General features: G+C 47.3%; 1 protein-coding gene across 2 annotated transcripts in view; it reads left to right on the top strand.

Moving 5' to 3' along the window:
* Positions 1-15,847, top strand: part of LOC126992684 (uncharacterized) — a 50,277-nt gene that overhangs the window by 13,540 nt on the left and 20,890 nt on the right. For both annotated transcript variants that reach the window (XM_050851491.1, XM_050851499.1), the window contains exons 2-3: positions 5,201-5,941; positions 13,040-13,195. In XM_050851491.1, coding sequence (XP_050707448.1) covers positions 5,201-5,941; positions 13,040-13,195 — 897 coding nt within the window. The remainder of the gene's footprint in view (positions 1-5,200; positions 5,942-13,039; positions 13,196-15,847) is intronic.

Raw genomic sequence — 15,847 nt, 5'->3', positions numbered from 1 at the left:
TTGCAGTCTTGGCGGTCCTCTTTCCTTTTCCAGATAGGGACGACCAGCCTCCTATTCCATTCAGGAGGAGTAGTACCAGCTTGCGATACGTCACTCAAGACCGCATGCAACCTGCGGATCATGGCCTCACCTCCAGCTTTGATCAAATCCGGACTGATGTTACAGGAACCAGGTGCCTTTCCACCTCTCAACTTTGCCAGTCTCTTTGACCTCGTGAAGAAAGGGTGGGCTTTCGTCAATGGGTGGACCAGCATCCACCACCTGCAACCCAGCTACTGGAAACTGCCCACGTGGAGGGTGTTCGGATAGCGCTCATCTGAGAGGGAGACTTGGAGCGGAGCTTCTTCAGGGTTCGTTAAGCAGGTCGGAGGTCATTTGCATTTAAATGGCCCGTGAGACCTTTGACATACCTCTCCTCAATATTCTCCACCGTCTCCGCCGAGTCTAAGCCACTCCTAGATCTCAGGCGCTCACCAATGCACTCCTTAGCAGCTCGAAGAGTCTCACGTTTAAAGGTATCCCACAGTTCTACAGGGTCCTCAAGCGTACTCGGCAACAAGAGGCATTAAGCCCAGCTCATCAACCGGAGTAACCTCAATCACAAATGGCAGTAGTTGGCTGGAAATGCCCATAGCTACCCCCTTGAGACGAGGTAATTGCCCATGCCGGATCAGTAGAAGGTGAATCCCTCCTAACTGATCTCGCCATTGACAGTCCTCCTCGTCTCAGAGGATCCCACTATGTCCACAATGCCCTCTGAGCTCATTTGATAGGGTAGTCGATCATCGTCCGAGAGGCTCCGGACAGCCCTCCGAAAGTTAAGCCCGGGCTTTGTTCTGCGGGCGGGCGCAGCCTCTGCACCGCCCGTCCACGGACAAGGGGGCCATTCCTCCTTCGAGGTGTAGGGGTCCCGTAGGCTTTGCCCTTGCCCTGATCTCTTCTTCTTATTTTGTTTTTGGCTAGGGGATTTTTTTTATTGGGGAAGGGGGTGGAAACAGTCCCATAACCAGCCCAGATCACGGGCTAGACTGACTGCTCACCATTAGGCAGGGACACAGGACCCCTGGGAGGATTAATCCCCCGGCTTCCCTGAGGCAGATAAGCAGTCTCCTTGCAATGAATGGGTACTGGGTATCAGTCGGGGGTCGTATCCGTCTTCCTGGTGTGGATGTGAGGTTTCAGCCGAACCAAGATCCGTCACTTGAGAAATCCATGCTCATTTGGGGAGGGTACTGGTTGGCGATCTCGAGTCTATTACGTGGTCAGACAATGTTGAATCACACACACACACACACACACACACACACACACACACCGCTGAGGCAGGCTGAAGATGGCGCTATGGTCTGGCAGAAAAGGGTTTCTCGACGAAAATTGGGATGTGTGTGTGTGGTCTATGAAGTTCCAGCTGTACCCATAGATCGGGTAATAATCTCCAAATTCTCACTGACTGGTGAATGTACTCACCTGATCAGACAAAGGAGACGGCTCAAGGGCAACAAAAAGAGTGTAGAAAAAAAGCCTGCAACTTGCCGCTCCCACAACAGACAAAAGTAAAGAGTGCCCAAAAGAGAGATCAATTTCGGGTGGAGAGGTGTCTTGATACACACTTCCAGGAGGAAATACAGACGAAGGAAGGCTGTTCCAGAGTTAACAAGTGTAAGGGATGAAAGGGTGAAGATGCTGGTTAACTCTTGCATAAGGGGTTTGGACAGTATAGGGATGAGCTAGAGTAGAAAGTCGAGTGCAGTGGGGCCGCAGGAGGAGGGGAGGCATGCAGTTAGCAAGTTCAGAAGAGCAGTCAGCATGAAAATATAGATAAAAGACAGAAAGAGATGCAACATGGCGGCGGAATTTAAGAGGAAAAAGACTGTCAGTATGAGGAGGGGAGTTGATGACACGAAGAGCCTTTGACTCTACTCTGTCCAAGAGAGCTGTGTGAGTGAAGCCCCCCCACACATGTGATGAATACTCCATACGAGGGCCGACAAGGTCCTTGTATATGGACAGCATCTGTGCGGGGGAGAATAATTGGCGGAGACGATACGGAACGCCCAACCTCGAGAAAGCTGATCTAGTGAGAGAGGAGATACGGAGTTTTCAGTTGAGATTTTGAGTTAAGGATAGACCGAGGATGTTTAGTGAAGGAAAAGTTGACAGCTGAGTGTTGTCGAAGAATAGAGGATAGGAGTTTGGAAGGTTCTGTCGAGTTGATAGGAGAAGAAATTGAGTTTTTGAGGCGTTGAAAAACACCAGGTTCTTCTTGCACCAGTCGGAAATGATATTAAGGTCTGAAGTTAAGTGTTCTGCAGGCTCCAGCCTGGAATCGTATAGTTCCTGTTGGGTTGGACTTCTATCAAAAGAGGTTGAATAATGCATAGTAGATTAATCGGCGTCGTTTAGGAAAGAAGATCACCAGTAAACAACAGAGAATGGGAGATCGGACAGAGCCCTGTGGGACACCACTGTTGATATGGTTTAGGGGAAGAACAGTGATCGTCTACTAAACCAGTGATAGATCGGTTAGAGATGAAACTGGAGATAAATGTATAGATAGAAGGATAGAAACCGTAGGATGGTAGATTGGAAAGCAAAGATTTGCGCCAAACCCTATCAAAGGCTTTTGATATGTCTAGCCAGTGAACCCTACAGTATGGACCGGAAACTTGCCCCAGCCCTGTCATTAAGGAGCTGCCTTGTACAGGCCTACCGGCCTCTTGCAGACTCCTACGTTCTTATATTCTTATTAAGCCGCGAATTTTGGAAAATCAACCGCTTTGGTGCGAATCGCCATAACTCCCTTATTTCTGGGGCTACATAAATGTTTTAGGTATCAATCGACGGCAAAATGAAAGGGCTATATTTTGTAAGAAGCGACTGGGCTCAAAGACCGTCTCGAAAGGGTAAAAAAGCGAATAAATTTGCAAAGAACGACTTTTGGCATGTAGCTCCTCTTGGCAATGGAGTTTGACCAGCCCGAAGGATTATTTGGTAACTCGATTCCAAGTTTGTCGTCCAGCCGTCACAAAATAGCCTGTTTTTCGGCCCTTTTGCCTCGATTTGGACACGTCCTAGTTTTTTTGCTTATAACTTTTTTTATTTATTAAGTGCTTTCCAAATTTCTTTCTGATTATTAATCTGTATTAATAGAGCTTTCATTTGCCATCAAGCACGCCTTCCTAGCTTCAATAGTTTTTGCTCGAGCTTGACCAGAAGTTGCGACGAAAATTCGCCGAATCAGATTCATTTCAGGCGCCGCGACGAAAAAACTTCCTGACGCCACAAAAATTAATATATCTGCATAAAAAATGTATATATGAACACTTCAATATGCTGACTAAATAAATAAACAAATAAATATATATATATATATATATATATATATATATATATATATATATATATATATATATATATATATATATATATATATATATATAGTAACTTTTTTTTATATAGATATCTTAAAATGATTTTGATTCAAAATAGTAAACATATTGAAGTGTTCATATATAAATGTTTATGCAGATATATTAATTTTTGTGGCGTCAGAAAGGTTTTTCGTCGCGGCGCGTGAAATGAGTCAGATTCGGCGAATTTTCGTCGCGACTTCTGGTCAAGCTTGATCAAAAACTACTGAAGCTAGGAAAGCGTGCTTGGTGGTAAATGAAAGCTCTATAATTAATACAGATTAATAATCATGAAAAAGTGGAAAGCAGTAAATAAATAAAAAAAGTTATAAGCAAAAAACTAGGACGTGTCCAAATCGCGGCAAAAGGGCCGAAAAACAGGCTATATTGTGACGGCTCGACGACAAACTTGGAATCGAGCTATCAAAACATCCTTCGATCAAAAGGGTTTACGTTTCGAGCTCAAGTGACGAAACTACTGAGAGTAGGGAAATGGTATGCATCATGTTGTAAAGCATAGTGGTAGCGCTGAATTATGTGTTAAATAAGTTTTTTTGAAATTCTAAAAAATGAGTGGGTTTTAAGGTTGGGAACTCAAAAATAGTTTTTTTTTTTGTCTTTTTTTGCAAATTTATTCGTTTTTTACCCTGTCGAGTCGGTTTTTGAGCCCGGTCGCTTATTACATAATATAGCCCTTTTATTTTGCCGTCGATTGATAAGAAAGATATTTCTGTAGCCCCAGAAATAAGGGCGTTATGGCGATTCTCACCAAAGCGGTTGATTTTCCAAAATTCGCGGCTTATTGACAATGGCGCCGCAAAAAAAAAAAAAAAAAAAAAAATTATCCGGCGTCCATTACTTGAGATGTCACTGGTTTAGCGCAACAGCAAAAGTTTCCCCGAAACGGCTAAGACAGGATGACCAAGAGTCAGTTAGGAAAGCAAAATCACCAGTAGAGCGCCCTTGCGGAGCCCATACTGGCGATCAGAAAGGTTAGAAGTGGATAGATGCTTAAGAAACTTCCGGTTAAGGATTTATTCAAAAACTTTAGATAGACAAGAAAGTAAAGCTATAGGACGGTAGTTTGAGGGATTAGAACGGTCACCCTTCTTAGGCACAGGCTGTATGAAGGCGTACTTCCAGCAGGAATTAAAGGTAGATGTTGATAGGCGTCAGTTTGCATTGAAACTAAATCATCTTTTGTTCTGGCTTGCCTGAACAGAAAATGTCAAGTTTGTAGACCTTCTGCGGCATCAGAAGGTGACATGCAACCATCCGCTGACCTTAGTATCGGGATGAGTGTCCTTCAGCCACTCTCCTAAAGAAGGATACAGTGGCCGAGAGTCCTGATACCTGTAATATTTATATAAATACATTAAAATATGGACTCTGCAAAGTTAATATCCTGTCGAGCTGATCATTCTCTCTGGTGCAACCCACTCGTCATTTTCCTGACTCTGACACCTTCAATAGTCATGCCCCGTAAGTTATGCCTCTACGACACCAGTTACTATTACAGAGGCTCTCTCTCACAACTGTCCCACTCATCTCCCCTTACACACTTAACAGTCATCCCAAGTAACACTGTACACCACCAGTCACTTGGGACATGTTTTTGCTCCACTGGACTTGTTTATTTGCCCTCCTAAAAGATAGTTTTCCAACCACTACAAGTTAATTGTTATACATTTTGTAGATAATCATTGTCCACAGGAACTGTATGGCGGAGCTGCGTTGCGAGTGGTGTCTTCCTACAATACTACCACCTATAAACGTCCTCTCTCTTTCAGGGCGACAACCCTGAGGACTGCCCGGTGTGCCTGACGACCTACGACGACGCCCTACGGCGGGCATACACGATGCCCTGCGGGCACTCGCTGTGTTCACGCTGCATCGATGGCCTAAGGGATCGGAGTCACGTCACCTGTCCCAGCTGCCGTGTCAGACACGCTGTTCCTGAGGGGTTGCAGTTCCATTTAAGTTACACTCCTGAAGCTTTTATCAAAAGGCTGAATCTTACAGTGGCGGCAGAATCTGCTGCAGCCGCCTCATTGCCACCCAAGGATCTTGGGGGTCAGTGCACTGGAATAGGTGGCAGGCAGTGGGAAGCCGCAGGTCTCAGTCCCAGCGTTCTCTTTCTGCTGCAGGAGCAGGAGGCAAAAATTCTGGCCGCCATCAGCACCTGCCAGGAGATTCATGCACAGCTGGACGAGTATCAGACAACACTGGCGGGCTGGTGTCAGCAGCAGCAGTGGTTGGAAAATGGCTTACAGAAGGTGATTGACGAGAGCCATAGTGCCAGGATGCTCGTGTTGCAGGATGAGTCTAGGGCGGTGGCCAAGAAGGAGGAGACGAAGGAGAGAGAGAGGCACCTGCATGCTGCGCTGGAAGCCCTGAGCAGGGTCACCTCAACACAGGAAGCATTGCCGGCTATTGACGACGCCCACCACAGCACTGACGAAGCGGAGCAGAGGGCGGGGGAATGCCGAGAGATGTTCCCCGACGTAGTCGTTGCCGCAGCTGCCAGGAAGGTAAGTGTGACGGCGCCTTACCGCGGCGTCTTGTGTGTCTGCATGTATTAGTTCTTTCACCATCTTTGCCGTCGATAGGAAGGTGAGTTTGACGCCACCGCTGCCAGCCTTTGTGTATCTACAACAACCGTCACACTACCATCGCCGTCGCCAGGAAGGTGAGTGTGACGCCACAGCGGCCAGTCTTTGTGTATCTGTGTCAACCGTTGTAACATCCCCGCCGATGCTAGGAAGGTGAGGGTGATGCCACCAAGGCTAGTCTTTGTCATCTCAGCCGGTGCACATGCGTAAATTTCCCGCCTGGCTGGTGCAGCAGACAATCGGCCTATTCGCAGTATGGTGTGTTCATGCAAAGGGGGGTGATAACTATTTTTCAACTCCAGTTTGCAAAGAAAATTTAATAATGATTGCTATAGCATTGTAAAGTAATATTCAAGACATGTCCATATAATATGATTTATATATACTTGGCATGAAGCCATTTTTATCATGTAACTCGTATAAGATAAAACCCCTCATTACCCAAGTGATTTTTCTGCAAGTATTTTTACGGCACAGAAAACAACTCAAGGGCAGTTACAAAAAACAAAATAAAATAGAGATAGCCTGCTATAGGCGCTCCTTTAAGAGTGGCCAGAGGAAAGGTTAGGTGTCTCGGAAGGAGAGGTGTCTTGATACGCTTCTTTTGAAATTCAAGAGTTCAAGTCGTAGGTAAAGGTAAAGTTGGGGGCATACGTTGTAGCAGCGCGTGGCCTAGGTGCTCATCTCCGTAACATTGGCCATTGAGCCTGTGGTGGGAGGATGCCCATTACCCCGGAACACAGGGTCAATGTGACATCCGGGTTACCACAGTTTACCTTCCCCAGGTTTCCTCAGATACCCATTTATCGACCAGCCCGAAAGGGAGGATGAACAGCTGGGTGAGCTGCACGCTGACTGCCTGGGCCGGGATTCGAACCCGGGCCCGCGGAGTAGAAGCCAGACACACTGACCACTAGACCACGGAGGCGTAGGCAGGAGGAAATACAGTCGGAGAAACGCTGTTCCAGAGTTTATCAACGAAAAGGATAAAATGATGGAAATAACTGGATAGAATAGGGATGAGCTAGAGTAGAAAATCGTGTGCAACGGGGCCGTAGGAGGGGTGAATTCATTCAGTTAGCAAGTTCACGTGAGCAGTCAGCATGAAAATATCGGTAGAAGATGGAAAGGGAGGCAACATTGCGAGGGACCTTGAGAGGTAAAAGATTATCAGTATGAAAAGGAGAGTTGATGTGACGAAGTGCCTTTAACTCAACTTTGTTCAAAAAGTGTGTGCGTGGATCTCCCCACATAATTTTATATGAAATGTATGCTCCATACGAGGACGGACAATGCCTTTATATATGGATAGAGCCTGGGAGGGGGAAAAATTGGCGGAAACAATACTTAAGGCAACTAAGGATAAAGCAGTCTCTGTCAACAGCAGGGGAGGCGGTGGGTGAACGGATAGCGAGATGGCCCCGCGTTCAGGAGGACGCGAGTTCAATCCCCGACCGGTGCCACCAAGCTGGGGTTTTTCAGCCGCCGCCGAGTGGCTTAAAACTACCCACATGCTGTCCAGAAGACCACCTATCAACCCGGACTCTAGATTCTAGGATTAAAGATGAGCTCCGGGAGGGCAGCTTGAGCCAATGCAAGATGGCACCACTATAAACACTCGCCTGTGCCAGAACGGGCTGGGCCGACCATCAGGCCCCACCGGGAAGAAGCCTTGGACCGACCATCAGGAACTCAGGATCCACCTGGAAAAAGCCTACCGGCGCAATAGGCCAAGACGTAAAAAAAAAAAAAAATAAATAAATAAATAAAAAGCATACCATCCTCAGTCACAGGGAGCGCTTGAGAGGCAACATCAAACTCTCAAACTCTCTCCTCTGCAAGCCAAGTATTATGGTCCTTATAAAGTTCAGAGGAAACTGTCTGAATATAATTACATAATTGAGACTCCAGACCACCGTAAGGCTACTCAGCTAGTTAACGTTGACTTAAAGCCCTATAAGTACCAGAACTCACCAGACAACCCTCAGAGACCCAGACCCATGTCATGTGTAACTCGTACAGTCAGCTCTGATTCCTCCATACCCGTGGTTGAGGACCCCTGTGTTCCGCCTACGGTTCAGGAACCAGAGCTGACCCACATCATTCCATCGGCTCCATTGTCGAACTCTGAGATTCTTGTTGAGCCCCGTTCACACTGTGCCGACTCTGGGCCAAGACAACCCACGACTCTAGGGTACACGAGGTCTTGAGTGTTGATGTGAAAGGGTCGGGCATGTCTTGAAAGAGGTCTTGAGACTGCTGTACCGACGTCGTGTCGGGAGTCTTGAGTCGTGAGGGGTAGCGCAAAAAAGTATTCCATGCTAAACTTTCACGACAAGAGTCGGCAAGAGTCTGGACCAACCGTCACTTCCGGTAGGGGTCTGAGGGAGGTCTGAGACAGTCGTGACGTCTGTCGTCAACAATCTTGGCTTGTCTTGAGACAGTCGTGACGACTGTCGGGGCCATTTTTCATTTTTTTACCGTTTCCTGTCGGCACAGTCGTCTATGCCGACTACTTAAGAATGATGAGGGACTGTCGTGACGACAGTCTTCGCTTAATGAAGAACGTTCGTGACGACTGTCGGCTCAGAAATACTGGCTAACACTGCCGCCATCAAGAAATTTATATTTTTATTTTGCAATTACAAGCACAATAACAACTAGGCATGGTTATGTTTCGCTGGCACAAACTTGGGAGCCGCACAGTACGCATGCACGCACTCCTTTTGCCTCGATCTCTCTTGTGTTGAGGTCAGAAAAATGTGGAATGCAGCATCTCACTTTCCAATACGGAATGGATCCATATTGAAAGGAACGGGTGGAAACCCTAAAATTTCTCGAGCATGCAACGGGTGACAGCCGCAGTACGCTGCTGGTGGAGGCAAGAGGGAGGAGGGAGGGACGTTACGTCGCGTTTTTACACGTATGTTAGGACGAACCTTTGACAAATTTTACGGGTTGGTTTTGTGATTAACCGAAAAATGCGCTCACTACAATTTTAAGATACTAAATTATATCAGCTTAACCATTCAGATAATAAAATACCGTACGGAACAAATGCCGTTCCGTATAGGTTGAAAACGGAACGATACATTTCATTCTCGAATACAGAGCGATTCCGTATTTTAAGGAACGGCAAGGCTGCCGCCAAGACAGTCGCCAAGACAGTCGCGAAGACGGTCGGGAAGACCGTCGGCCAACTCCTTGGCAACAGTCGGCCAGCTAGTCGGCCAACTAGTTGACAGACAGTCTGGAAGACTGTCGTCAAGACTGTCGGCCAATCGGTCGGCAGATTCGTGGTTGTGATAGACATGGCGCCATTTCAAAAATAGACCGTTGAGACTCGTCTTGAGACTAGTTGGCAGCATGCCGCAGACATTCTGCCAACTAGTTGGCCGAATGTCCCAGACAGTCGGCAATCATGGTAGCCGATACCAAGACGCCAAAAAAATCTTGGAGCGTGGGAGCCGACTTGTCAAATGTAGTAGTCGTTGGGTTGTCTTGGCCCAGAGTCGGTACAGTGTGAACGGGGCTTAAGTCTTCCTCACTTTCTCCAGCACCTCTCCTCCTCACAACAAGATGATCTGAATCACATACTCAGACAGTTCAGTTCGGTCCTTAAGGATAATCATGGCCATTGCCACACTATCAGTCACGTCATCAACCTGCAGAATGGAACCCTTCCTTTAAAACAACACTATTATCGGTTACATCCACAGAAGAGGGCACAGGTGCAGAAGGAGGTGAATTACTTATTGGAACACGGCCTAGCAGTCCCCAGTAAATCTCCTTGGGCCTCATCATCCCTACTCGTACCCAAAGAGGATGGCCAGCTAAGGCTCTGCACCGACTACCGCAGAGTCAACTCAGTCACGGTTTCACACGCCCATCCTCTTCCACGGGTAGACGATCTCATTGATGAGGTGGGAAACGCACAGTTTTTTTAACAAAAATGGACCTGTTGAGGGGTTACTGCCAGATACCGTTGTCGGTGGAGGCACAAGTAATATCCGCCTACACCACACCCTTTGGATTATTCCAATATACAGTGATGCCTTTCGACCTTAAAAATAGTCCAGCAACCTTCCAGAGGGCCATGAATGACCTATTGCAGGGGTAAGATGGAGTAGCGGTCTATCTGGACGACATACTAATTTGTTCTCCTGTCTTTCCGGTTCCAGCCCTGAGATCTGGCCCTCATCCAGCCCTAAGGCTCCCCAGTTTACCTCCTCAAGGCGTCTTCTTCTAAAGTCAGGCACCAACACAGGGCTGAGTTCATGGGTCACCGCCCAGTCTAATTTAAACCTAATTTCCTTGTGATCACTGCCACCTAATTCTCCCCCAACATCTAGCTCGCTGATCATATTCTCGCTGTTAGTTACGACTAAGTCTAAAATGTTGTTACCTCTGGTGGGCTCAGTCACTGTCTGCTTGAGAAAATTATCTTGTATTGCTTTCAGAAAATCCTCAGATTCTAGATCACCCACCTCGCCTTCCCAGTCTATATTCCTATCACCCACCACGCCTTCCCAGTCTATATTCCTATGGTTAAAATCCCCCATTATGCAGACATTTTTGCCCCTGCTAGCCCCGCCTACCTCTTGCAGTAATATATCGGTGTCCTGCCTGCTAAGGTTGGGTGGCCTGTAAAGAATCCCTAGAGTTAGTTTGTCTTTCCCTTTGTGGACGTCCACCCAAACTGATTCTGAGTCGCCATTTGTTTGAAGAGAGCTGTTAGCGGAACATTTAAGTGTCTTTAACATAAAGTGCCACCCTCCATCCCCTTCTTCCCTTTCTATCTTTGTGACACATCTGATAACCATCTATTTCATACTCCGACATGAAGTTTTTGTTTGCAGTATCCACCCATGTTTCCGTGATAGCTATAATGTCGAATTTCTCGACACATGCTTTCCCCCTCAGTAGATCTATCTTGTTCCTGAGACTCCTACTGTTGGTGTAATAAGCCGTTAGCCCATCCTTTCTTACATCCTTTCGATTACTCCTGTGTCCCCTAGTCCCAGTCTGCGATGCATAGCCACTGATGACAGGCCCTCCCCCCTCGCCTACTCAAAAATATCCTGTAGGGTGCTAAGTGATCGCTCGCCCAGCTTGCAGGCCCCATCACCACCATTTTTCAGAGCTGCCTCACCGGCAAGTGGCCTTCCCTTTGGAAAGTTGCTAACGTGGCAGCCATACACAAAAAAAGGAAGAAGACAGATCCTCGTAACTTCAGGCCAATCTCTCTCCATTCTTGCCAAGAGGATTTCAGTCTTCTTCAACACACACCACATTCTCAGCGACATACAGTATGGCTTCCGCACCAACAGGTCTGCCAACGACATCCTCCTCAGCATGTCCTCTGCTTGGCAGCATAATCTCGACAGAGGACGCGACACTTTCTTCATCGCCCTGGACATCACGGGAGCGTTTGATGGAGTGTGGCACTTCGGACTCATCTCCAAACTCCAGAGTGTGGGTGTTAGTGGCAGGCTCCTTCATCTCCTTCACGACTACCTCCAGGACAGATCGCTCAGTGTAGTGGTGAACGGTCACACCTCTGAGGAATATCCTATTAATGCTGGCGTCCCACAGGGAAGTGTCCTTGGACCACTTTTGTGGAACGTGTATATTAATGACCTCCACCTCATCCCTGAAGCAAACGCCTTCGCGGACGACTGTACCCTCACATTCCCTTACGACGGTACAGATCACTGTGCAACCGTCATCCTTATCAACCAGGTTCTACAGACCATTTCATCGTGGGGACATCGTTGGCAGGTTGACCTGGCACACGACAAGACACAGTTCATGCTGGTCTCCAGGCGACGCTGCCCCCCAGCCATCCCCACTCCCCCCACATTTCTACAAGGGAAGGTGCTGCCTTTGCAACAGTCTATCACTGTCCTCGGCGAGGAGGCGAACAACAGCCACCAGCCACGTCAGGAAGACTGCCTCCGAGGCAGCAGGTCGGCTAAACTGTGTCAGGCGTGACTCCCACTTCCTCGATGCGAAGGGAGTGTCGAACCTTTATGCTGCCCAGGTTCGCTCCCTCATGGAATACGTCCCCCTTACATGGTCATCCTGCCCTCCTTCATACCTGGGTCTTCTCGACAAGGTACAACACCGCGCCCAACGGCTCATCTCTCAAAGGACCGCCCCAAACCACCAGCAACCCACTCCACTACATCCTCTTCAGCATAGGCGAGATGTGGATGGCCTATGTACCATGTACAAGGTACAAAAGCAGGCTGCTCCGCACCTCGCAACTCTCCGGCAACAGTGGGCAACATCACACCCCAACGCCAGCAGGGATGCCTTGTCGAGGGAACACCAGCTCACTGTGCCCTTCGCCAGAACAAAGACCTTCCTCCGCTCTTTCGTGCCCCGGTACACCAGACTCTGAAACTGCCTGCTACGACACACTGACATTCACACATCTACTACACTCCACACTTTTAAAAAAAGAGGTGAACACCTGGCTATTGTCCAATGTACATCACTGACTTTGTCACTGTACTGCTCATTCTCCTGTAACTTTTAGTTGCATGATGCCAATTCCATGTACCGCCTCATGTAATCATGCTTGGTAAATAAAATAGAGAGAGAGAGAGAGAGAGAGAGAGAGAGAGAGAGAGAGAGAGAGAGAGAGAGAGAGAGAGAGAGAGAGAGAGAGAGAGAGAGAGAGAGAGAGAGAGAGAGAGAGAGAGAGAGAGAGAGAGAGAGAGAGAGAGAGAGAGAGAGAGAGAGAGAGAGAGAGAGAGAGGCTGCTGGTACTGCTAAAACACATAGTGATCTTCAATGGACTACTTCACTAAGATATGGCTTTGTACTTCTCCAGTTACAGAACAACTAAACTAAGTGAATGCCTCCCAAGTGAAGTGCATAATCATAAACTACTGCTTGATCGGTAATATAAAGTAATGCAAGCCTGTTAATCTAAATATGTTGCCAGAAACAGTAATATAAACAATTACGTTGATCAGAGTAGAGCTAACATCCTTTTTCATCTATTAGACGATGGATGAATCAACTGCAGCTATGGAGGCTGCAAAACAAGTTTGGATAGCACAGGAGACTTCGGCCAGCGCTATCAAGGAGCCCCGCCACCAGCCTCCAGCTTGGACCATCACCGAGAAACTCAAGGATATGCTAGCGCAGCCAAATTTGACGGTGAGTTAGTGAGCTGGCCTCAACGGTGCCTCCTGTTCACACACACACACACACACACACACACACACACACACACACACACACACACACACACACATACACACCCTGCTCCGTAGCTCAGTAGTAAAAGCTCTGCGCTTCCTGGCTTCATGGCCTGGCAGGCCCAGTTCGAGCCCCGCAAGGGGGATGGGATGTGTGTTGTGTGAAAGTCCTGGCAGCATCCAGATATCGACTATAATGAGCTTGGTCTTATCGGAAGGATATTTGCTGGCGATTGCCAGTCCAACTCATAATCAGGCCGTGGTGAATTACACACACACACACACACATACACACACACACACACACACACACACTCAGACACACACACACACACACCGCTCGGTTGCTCAATCGGTAGAGCGCTGCGCTGCGAGGCTTAACGGCCAAACAGGCGGCTGTTCGAGCACCGCTCAAGCCGGATTCTTTCGGTTGACTAAGAGTGGTTACTGTCCCCCCTTGAGCGAGGGGGATGGGGTGTGTGGTGTGTGAGGTCCTGGCAGTACCGTAAGATCGACGAAAATGATCACTCACTCTCGTCGGGAGGGTACCTCCTGGCGAAAGCGGGTCCAACTCGTGATCAGGCCATGGTAAATTACACACACACACACACACACACACTGACAAAAACGTAGCACGGTACTCAAACCATCTGTACATAAGAACATCTCTATTTGTTTTGCCATAATAACACTATTAATTCAATTAAATATTGAGAGGAGCATATTACAATTACATTCATTCCGAAGCAAGATGTTGCGTCTACGTACGCAACGACATCACTTGCTTTCGTGCTCACGACCTCGACTCTTCAGAATTTTCCACCATCTGGCTAAGACTTCATTGTCATTCTATTACTAAATACATCTGTGCTGTTTATCTCTCGCCTAACTCTACTAACTATGTAAAATTATTTGACTATTTGAACTCTAAAGTGGAGCACATCTTGACCCACTCTCCCTTCGCTGAAATCTCCATCACCACCAGCTTTGACTTTCATCCTCTTTCACTGACCAACCTGGTGAACAAGCCTACAGCTTTGCTATACTCAGTGATCTAGAGCATTTGATTCAGCAACCTACATGTATTCCCGACCGTCTTGGCATTTTGCTTCAGCTCGGTGGTACGACCTGAGGATGTACTTTTCCGATTTCCCGTGGAATGATTACTGCTTCCAGGAGAGAGACCCCCCTGTGCGTGCCCTGCGCATCACAGAGGTGATTGTCTCTGGAATGGAGGCACACATTCCACGTACTTTCTCTACTCCTCATGCTAAAAAGCCTTGGTTTAATCACGCTTGTTCTCGTGCTACCAAAGGTAGAGGGGCAGCTCACAAAAGGTACCAGAGCCTTCGCACTCCTGCTAACCATGATCTTTACATTTTCTGCCCTGAAACGTGCTAAATCTATCTTCGATTTACCAAAAGCTCTTTCATCCATAGGAAATGTCAAAGCCTTGCTTTCTCTAATTCTTCCAGAGACTTCTGGCACCTAGCCAAAAATATCTCCTCCAATTTCACTTCTTCATCTTTCCCTCATCTCCTTAACAATGACGGCAGCACCGCCGTCTCATCTCTCTCTAAGGCTGAACTCTTCGCTCAAACCTTCTGCAAAAACTCCACTCTGGTCGATTCTGGGCATATTCCTCCTACTCATCCCCCCTCTGACTCCTTTATGCCTGTTATTAAGCTTTTTAAAAATGATATTTTGTATGCCCTCTCTGGCCTCAACTTTCAGAAGGTTTATGGACCTGATGGAGTGTCTATTGTCTTTAAAAACTGTGCTTCCGTGCTGACACTTTGCCTGGTCCAACTTTTTCGCCTCAGCCTGTTAACATCTACCTTTCCTTCCTGCTGGAGGTGCGCCTTCATTCAGCCTGTGCCTAAGAAGGGTGACTGTTCCAATCCCTCAAACTACCGTCCTATATATTAACTTTCTTGACTATCTAAAGCTTTTGAATCAATCCTTAACCAGAAGTTTCTATCATCTATCAACTTCTGACCTTCTTTCTGATCGCCAGTATGGGTTCCGCAAGGGGCGTTCAACTGGTGATCTTCTTGCCTTCGTAACTGACTCTTGATCATCCTTTTTAGCCGTTTCGGTGAAACTTTTGCTGTTGCGCAAGAAACATCAAAAGCCTTTGATAGGGTCTGGCACAAATCTTTTCTTTCTTAACTGCCCTCTTACGGTTACTATCCTTCTCTCTGTACATTTATCTCCAGTTTCCTCTCTGACCGATCTATCACTGCTGTAGTAGACTGTCACTGTTCTTCCCCTAAACCTATCAACAGTGGTGTCCCACAGGACTCTGCCCTACCTCTCACTCTCTTTTTGTTGTTCATTGATAATATTTTTTTTTTCCAAAACGCACTCTCCTATTCATACTTACGCCGATGACTCTACTCTGCATTACTCAACCTCTTTTGATAGAAGGCCAACCCAACAGGAACTAAACGATTCCAGGCTGGAGGGCAAGAGGAGCTTGGTGTCCTTCAACGCCTCAAAAACTCACCTATCAACTCGACACAACCTTCCTAACACCTATCCTCTAATATTTGACAACACTCAGCTGTCACTTTCTCCTTCACTAAACATCCTCGGTCTATATATATTA

Source organism: Eriocheir sinensis, chromosome 7, assembly GCF_024679095.1.
Source record: "Eriocheir sinensis breed Jianghai 21 chromosome 7, ASM2467909v1, whole genome shotgun sequence".
NCBI classification, from domain to species: domain Eukaryota; kingdom Metazoa; phylum Arthropoda; class Malacostraca; order Decapoda; family Varunidae; genus Eriocheir; species Eriocheir sinensis.
The sequence above is the reverse complement of the archived record's forward strand: the minus strand, read 5'-3'. Positions and strand labels throughout refer to the sequence as shown.